The sequence below is a fragment of the Nicotiana attenuata genome, unplaced genomic scaffold (genome assembly GCF_001879085.1).
Source record: "Nicotiana attenuata strain UT unplaced genomic scaffold, NIATTr2, whole genome shotgun sequence".
Lineage (NCBI taxonomy): Eukaryota > Viridiplantae > Streptophyta > Magnoliopsida > Solanales > Solanaceae > Nicotiana > Nicotiana attenuata.
In genome coordinates this window covers 58,311-66,851 of record NW_017671378.1, presented here as the reverse complement: position 1 = coordinate 66,851, position 8,541 = coordinate 58,311, and the positions used below count along the sequence as shown (strand labels likewise).

The 8,541-nt window shown below is 42.9% G+C and overlaps 1 protein-coding gene across 1 annotated transcript; it reads right to left on the bottom strand.

Annotated features, from left to right (window-relative positions):
- Positions 1-474: 474 nt before the first annotated feature.
- Positions 475-1,014, bottom strand: LOC109207904. Its single transcript, XM_019370904.1, has one exon. It carries the CDS (start codon positions 1,012-1,014, stop codon positions 475-477), a length of 540 nt encoding a protein of 179 aa, XP_019226449.1.
- Between the last annotated feature and the right edge of the window lie 7,527 nt (positions 1,015-8,541).

Genomic DNA, 8,541 nt, shown 5'->3' with positions numbered 1-8,541 from the left:
CTTCAAGAATTTTCATATAAATGTCGTTGTCTAATGTGCCATACAAATAGGCTGTGACAACATCCATCAGACGCATTTCAAGTTTTTTATGGACTGCCAGATTTATAAGATACCTGAAGGTGATTGCATCCACCACAGGAGAATATGTCTCCATATAATCATGCTAGGTATTTTCGAAAATCCTTGTGCCACAAGTTGTGCTTTATATCTAACGACTTCATTTTTATCATTTTGTTTTCACACAAAAACCCATTTATATCCCACTGGCTTTATTCCTTCAGGTGTTCGAACTATACGTCCGAATACTTCACGTTTTTCAAGCGAAGTTAATTCTGCCTGGATAATATCTTTCCATTTTAGCTAATCATTTCTCTGTCTACATTCGTCGACAGATCTTGGTTCAAGATCCTCATCTTGTTGCATTATTTCAACAACAACATTATAAGCAAAAATATTGTCGATAATAATATTATTTCAGTTCCACATTTTTTCCGTAGTGACATAACTTATTGATATCTCTTCATTCTTATTATTTTCAGGTACCAGGACCTCCTTTGAGATCTTATCATTTGTTATGTCACATGGCTCTTTTTGAGCAATTGCCCCCATATTATGATCCCCTAGATCATTTGCTCCTTTTCTCTTTCGGGTAATTTTATCTTTGGAACCGATTGGTCCACTACGTTTCAAGCGTGGCTTAGACTCATTTTCATTTTTAGATTGTCCAGCCGGGACATCAATTCGAATAGGAGCATTAGCAGCTGGAATATGTGACTTAGTCACCCTCGGTAGGTCAATGAATGTATCTGGCAGTTGATTTGCAATATTTTGTAAATAAATTATCTTTTGAACCTCGTGTTCACATTGATTTGTTCGAGGATCTAAATGACATAGTGATAATGCATTCCAATCTATCTCTTTTTCCAACTGCTTATTTCCTCTCCCTAATGTTGAGTATACTGATTCATCAAAATGGCAATTAGCAAATCTTGTTGTAAATAAATCTCCAGTCATAGGTTCCATATATTTTATAATAGAAGGAGATTCATACCCAACATGTATCCCCAATGTTCTTTGGGGAACCATCTTTGTACATTGCGATGGAGCAATCGGAACATATACTGCTCATCCAAATATTCTAAGATGGAAAATATTTGGCTCCTTGCCAAAAGCTAACTGTAATGGGGTGACTTTATGACAACTTCTGGGCCTGATCCGCACAAGACCTGCTATGTGCAAAATAGCATGACCCCAATGCCGAAATGGAAAGTTTTGTACTCATAAGCATTGGTCTAGCAATTAATTGGAGGCGTTTGATCAATGACTAAGCTAGACCATTTTGAGTATGAAGCTGAGCAACTGGATGCTCATTTGTTATCCCAGTTGATATACAATAATCATTAAAGGCATGGGACGTAAATTCACAAGCATTATCAAGACGAAGTGTCTTAATTGCGTAGTTTGGAAACTATGCTCTTAATCTTATTAATTGAGCCAGTAATCTTGTAAAGACCAAATAGCGGGTTGATAATAAGCACACATGTGACCATCTTGCAAATGCATCTATAAAAATCATATAATATTTGAATGGTCCACATGGAGGGTGTATGGGCCCACATATATCACCCTGTATACGTTCCAAAAATGCAGGAGATTCAACTTTAACTTTAATTACTGGTGGTCTAATAATCAGTTTGCCTTGAGAACATGCAGCACATGAGAATTAATTAGTTTGAAGAATCTTCTGGTTCTTCAATGAATGGCCTTGTAAATTCTTAATTATTTTGCGCATCTTATTATAACCGGGATGGCCCAACTAGTCATAGCAAATAATAAAATCATTAGTAAACCCTTTGTTTACTATGATATGTGATTCGACTACACTAATACTAGTGTAGTATAATTCAGAGGAAAATGCGGGAAGCTTTTCAAGAACATACTTCTTTTCCGCTTTTATTGTAGTAATGTAAAGATATTCAACTCTCCTTCATTGGCAGTCTCAATATGATAGCCATTTTGGCGAATATCTTTGAAACTCAACAAGTTTCGTTGAGACCTACTACAATATACTGCATCATTAAAAACCAATATAGTTCCTCCTGGTAGTAATAAAGTCGTTCTTCCAGAGCCCTCAATTAATTTTGTACTACCAGATATTGTTATGATATTGGCTTCTTTCATAATTAAATAAGAGAAATATCTCTTATTTTTTAATATGGCGTGCGTCGTAGTACTATCAAAAAGGCATTTTTCTTCTTTATTATTCATAGGACCAACTGAAGATTGGAAAGTTTTTATATTCTTCACAAAGAAAAAGAAAGAAAGAAAGAAAATACATCATATGTAATACTGAAAAGTTTAGGAACAAAAGAAACTATACTTAGGAAAGTAAATACTGACAACATAAAACGTTTTATTCAAATATGAATTTCATTAAAAAAAATAATTATTTTTATATTTTTTCTCAGTAATAAGTCTTCTGTTATGATGCTCAAAGAAGTCTCCAGTGTCACTGTCACGACCCCAGTTCAACCTCCATGAACATGTCGTGACGGCACCTAGTTCCTACAACTAGGTAAGCCTAACAGTGCGGAATAACAAATTAACACTTGCGGAATAATTAATTAAAACTGAACATACGGAAATAACAACTGTATATAAGGCCACTCGGCCTATACAACTCAAAAATATGCGGAAGTCTACAACCAAATCCCAAAACCCAGAAACTCACGGGAAACACAGGCTAATAGAATGTAGTAATCTGCTCTACACCAGAATGTCTAAACAACATAAAAGGAAAGAAAGGAACTATCTGCTAAAGCTGGAATAGAGTAGAGACTCATGGTCTGCGGACGTAGCAGATATACCTCAAAGTCTCTGTATGTCTCCTCGCCTCAAGGATAGTGCGCCTGAGAAGAGGTACCTGGATCTGCACATGAAAAACATACGCAGGAAGGGCATGAGTACACCACAACGCTACTCAGTAAGTGCCAAGCCTAACCTCGGTTGGGTAGTGACGAGGAAGGTCAGGGCCCTACTGAGGTAAAATATAATAATAATCAACAGTATGAAAATCTGACGGAAATAATGAGTACAGCAGTGAGATAAGACAGGTCAACGAGGCAATAACAACTACACAAAGAACAAAATAAACACAGAATGACTACAGCTCAATACCAAGGATAACAATGAGGGCCTCCCAGGATACCGTCCTGTAGCCCTTTCCTCAACTGTCCAGTGGATCTCCCGGGATACCGTCCCGTAGTCCAACTCATGTGCCAAACCGAAGGATCTCCCGGGATACCGTCCCATAGTCCAACCATCAATATGCAGGGGGATCTATCGGGAATCTAACCCGTAGTCCCAAAGTAAAAGTGCATGGGGATCTATCGGGAATCTAACTCGCAATCCCAAAGAAAAAGTGCAGGGGGATCTACCGGGAATCGAACCCGTAGTCCCAAAGTAAACAGACAAGGGGGAGGGGGAGCTACCGGAATCCCACATCCGTAGTCCCAATATAAAAGCGCAACCACAACCAGAAAGTTCACAGAAATGAAGTACAAAAGACAAGCAACAGGTAGTACTGGCCTAGCATGCTTCACGTAGTACAGTTAAGGCAACTTAAGCAATTAGACAAGTTAAATCAACTAAACATGCTTTCCTAATCTAGCTCAGGCTATAATTGCAAGTAGAATAAAGCAAATATGAAAGGAACTAAATCGCAATATCTTAAGTAAAAACTGGATTTTCAACAATTGGCTCAAGTACGCGCTCGTCACCTCGCGTACANGGGAACAAACTCTCTCATAAACATGTCCGAGAACTGGGTCCAAGTCAGTGAAGCAGCCTCGACTGGACTGTCTAACTCATAAGTCCGCCACCAATCATAGGCGGCTCCCCGAAGCTGAAAAGCAGTGAAAGAAACCCCGCTGGACTCCACTATGCCCATAGTGCAAAGAATACGATGACACTCCTCTAGAAATCCCAAGGCATCGTCTGATGCTAATCCACTGAACACTGGGGGATCATACTTCTTGAACCTCTCAAGTCCCCGCTGCTCGTCCTCTGAGGCAGCTGATCCATCTTCGGGTTGAACTGGCGCTGCAGGCGGTGCCGGAATAATCTCGGGAGCCTGCTCAACCTGCACTCGCTGCTCAGGAGTGCGAACGGCGGGAGTCTGTGCTCCTCCCCCCGACCTGGGATGTGGCTGCAGCAATGGGAAACAACCCTGCCTGAGCCAAGGTGGTGTACATGCTCATGAACTGAGCCAAAGTCTCCTAGAGCGCTGGAGTAGTAGTGGCAGTAGTAGGTGTGCCAGGTGCCTGGGCTCCGGCTGGATCTGCTAGTGGTACCTCGACGGCAGCTCGCGTAGGTGCTCTGGCTGCACCACGTGCGCGTCCTCGACCTCTTCCCCGGCCCCGACCTCTGGCGGCTGCAGTAGGGGGCGCGGGTGCCTGATCATCTCGAGTAGCACGTGTCCTCACCATCTGTGAGAGAATAGAAGTCAGAAGTTTAGAATTGATGTCCAAAAATATCGCACGACGAGGAATTCAAATGAAATGAAGATTTTTCCTAAACAGTTACATAGCCCCTCATAGATAAGTACAGACGTCTCCGTACTGATCAGCGAGACTCTAATAAACCGGCCTGTGTTCCGTGACTCCTATGAACCTAGAGCTCTGATACCAACTATCACGACCCCAGTTCACCCTCCATAAAAATGTCGTGACCGCACCTAGTTCCTACAACTAGGCAAGCCTAACAGTGCGGAATAACAAATTAACACTTGCGGAATAATTAATTAAAACTGAACATACGGAAATAACAACTGTATATAAGGCCACTCGGCCTATACAACTCAAAAATATGCGGAAGTCTACAACTAAATCCCAAAATCCGGAAACTCACGGGAAACACAGGCTAATAGAATGTAGTAATCTGCTCTACACCAGAATGTCTAAACAACATGAAAGGAAAGAAAGGAACTATCTGCTAAAGCCGGAATAGAGTAGAGACTCCTGGTCTGCGGACGTAGCAGATATACCTCAAAGTCTCTGTATGTCTCCTCGCCTCAAGGATAGTGCGCCTGAGAAGAGGTACCTGGATTTGCACATGAAAAACATACGCAGGAAGGGCATGAGTACACCACAACGCTACTCAGTAAGTGCCAAGCCTAACCTCGGTTGGGTAGTGACGAGGAAGGTCAGGGCCCTACTGAGGTAAAATATAATATTAATTAACAGTATGAAAATCTGACAGAAATAATTAGTACAGCAGTGAGATAAGACAGGCCAATGAAGTAATAACAACTACACAAGAACAAATTAAACACAGAATGAGTACAACTCAGTACCAAGGATAACAATGAGGGTCTCCTAGGATACCGTCCTGTAGCCTCTTTCCTCAACTGTCCAGTGGATCTCCCGGGGTACCGTTCCGTAGTCCAACTCATGTGCCAAACCGAAGGATCTCCCGGGATACCGTCCCATAGTCCAACCATCAATATGTAGGGGGATCTATCGGGAATCTAACCCGCAGTCCCAAAGTAAAAGTGCAGGGGGATCTACCGGGAATCGAACCCGTAGTCCCAAAGTAAACAACAAGGGGGGGGGGCTACCGGAATCCCACATCTGTAGTCCCAATGTAAATACGCAACCACAGCCAGAAATATACCAAGGAATGAAGTACGAAATACAACACAGATAGAACTAGCCTAGCACGTTTCACGTAGAACAGTCAAAACAACTCAAGCAATTAGGCAATCAAGTCAACTAAACATGCTTTTCCTAATCTAGCACAAGTTATAATTTCAAGTAGAATAAGGCAAGTAAGAAAGAAACCAAATCTCAATAATTTAAGTAAAAACCGGATTTACATCAATCGGCTCAAGTACGCGCCTGTCACCTCACGTACAAGACACTCAAATATCAAGTAACAATCCTAAGGGGAGAAGTCCCCCACACAAGGTTAGACAAGCCACTTACCTCGAATCGGCACCAAAATACACTCGAAATCACACTTTTGCCACGAGTATCCGACTCCAAATGGCCCAAATTTATTTAATTCAATTACATATCTTAAGTAATATTGCAAACAACTGATTCCACTATTAAATTTAAAGCTAAGGCGCGAAAATAGGTAAAATGACCAAAACGCCCCTCAGGCCACCGTCTCGGAATCGAATAATTTTCACATTTTCAGAACCCTCGTACTCTAACGAGTCTAACCATATAAAAATCTCCCAAATCGGAGGTCAAATGCCCACTCAAAATCCAAAAGTTAGGTCTAAGAAGTTTTACCCATTTTCTTCCAATTTTGATCCCAAATTCGAATTTTAATGATGGATTTAACTACAAAATGATGAAATATAGCTAGGAGGGATCAAAGAAACATTACCCAATGGTCTTCTCTTCAAAACCCTCTAAAAATCGCCCTTCCCCGAGTTCTCAATTGATTTTTTTCTAACTTATGAAATCAACCCTCGAACTTTTCTATATCTGCCCAGGCATTTCCGCTTCTGCGGACAAGGGACCACTTCTGCGGTCCCGCTTCTGCGGTTTTCATTAAATTCCAGGCTTCCGCTTCTGCGGACACAAAACCGCTCCCGCGGTTCCATTTTTGCGGGATATCGACCGCTTCTGCGGTTCCTGAGGGGGATGCCAATCTCGCTTCTGCGATGACCAAGGCCGCTTCTGCGGTTCCCAAGCCGCAGAAGCGAAAAGATACCAGAAGCAGCAGAACTGCTACCTCTCAACTTCCAAAATTCTTCCGTCGCTCATCCGAAACTATCCCGAGGCCCCCGGGACCTCAACCAAAAACACTAATACCACCTAATACCTCATTCAAACTTGTACCAATCCTTAAAACACCTAAAACAACACTGGAAACCCGATTTAATCAATGATTCAAGCCTAAGAACTTCAAATTTCTTCCAAATACGCTTTCGATCAAAAACCTAACCAAAACACGTCCAAAAGACCTGAAAGTTTGCACACACATCCCAAATGACATGACGGAGCTACTGCAACTTCCGAAATTCCAATCCGACCCTCGGATCAAAAACTCACTATCGGACCGGAAACTTTAAAAATTCAAACTTCGGCATTTCAAGCCTAAATGAGCTACGGACTTCCAAAATACATTCCGAACACGCTCCCAACCCCGAAATTACCTAACGGAGCTAATAGAACCATCAGATTTCCATTCCGAGGTCGTCTTCACACTATTCCGACTACGGACCACTTCTCCACACTTAAGCTCTCATTTACGGACTAAGTGTCCCAAAACACTTCGAATCCTAACACCAAACGTCCCGCAGACCAAAATAGCAGAAATGAACTTAGGGGAAGCAGTTAATGGGGGATCGGGGCGTAAATTCCAAAAATGACGGTTGGGTCGTTACATCCTCCTACACTTAAACATTCGTTCGTCCTCGAACGAGCATAGAGAACATACCTGAAGTTGTGAAAAGATGAGGGTACTGGCTGCGCATATCCCGCTCGGTCTCCCAAGTCGCCTCCTCGGCCGGCTGACCCCGCCACTGAACCTTCACTGAAGCTATGTTCTTTGACCTCAACTTCCTGATCTGCCTGTCCAATATAGCCACTGGCTCCTCAATATAGGATAGATCCTTGTCCAACTGGACTTAACTGAAATCCAACACGTGCGACGGATCACCGTGATACCTCCGGAGCATCGAAACATGAAATACCGGATGAACTCCGGCCAAACTGGGAGGTAAGACAAGCTCGTAAGCAACCTCCCCAACTCGCCTCAATATCTCAAAAGGGCCAATAAATCTCGGACTCAACTTTCCTTTCTTCCCAAACCTCATAACGCCTTTCATAGGCGAGACCCGAAGCAGAACCCGCTCACCAACCATATATGAAACATCACGAACCTTCCTGTCCGCGTAACTCTTCTGTCTGGACTGGGCTGTACGGAGTCTATCCTGAATCGTCTTAACCTTCTCCAATGCATCCTGTACTAACTCTGTGCCCAATAGCCTGGCCTCATCCGACTCAAACCAACCCACCGGAGATCTACACCTCCTACCATATAAAGCCTCATACGGCGCCATCTGAATGCTGGACTGATAACTATTGTTGTAAGCAAACTCCGCCAGTGGCAAGAAATGATCCCAAGACCCTCCAAACTCAATCACACATGCACAGAGCATATCCTCAAGAATCTGAATAGTGCGCTCGGACTATCCGTCCGCCTGGGGGTGAAACGCTGTGCTCAACTCCACCCGAGTGCCTAACTCCTGCTGCACGGCTCTCCAGAACCACGATGTAAACTGAGTACCTCTGTCCGAAATGATAGAAACTGGAATACCATGCAGACGGACGATCTCCCGGATATAAATCTCCGCCAACCGCTCCGATGAATAAGTGGTACACACAGGAATACAATGAGCGGACTTGGTCAGCCGGTCCACAATAACCCAAATGGAATCAAACTTCTTCAAGGTCCGTGGAAGTCCAGATACAAAATCCATGGTGATGCGCTCCCATTTCCACTCCGGAATCTCTATCTGCT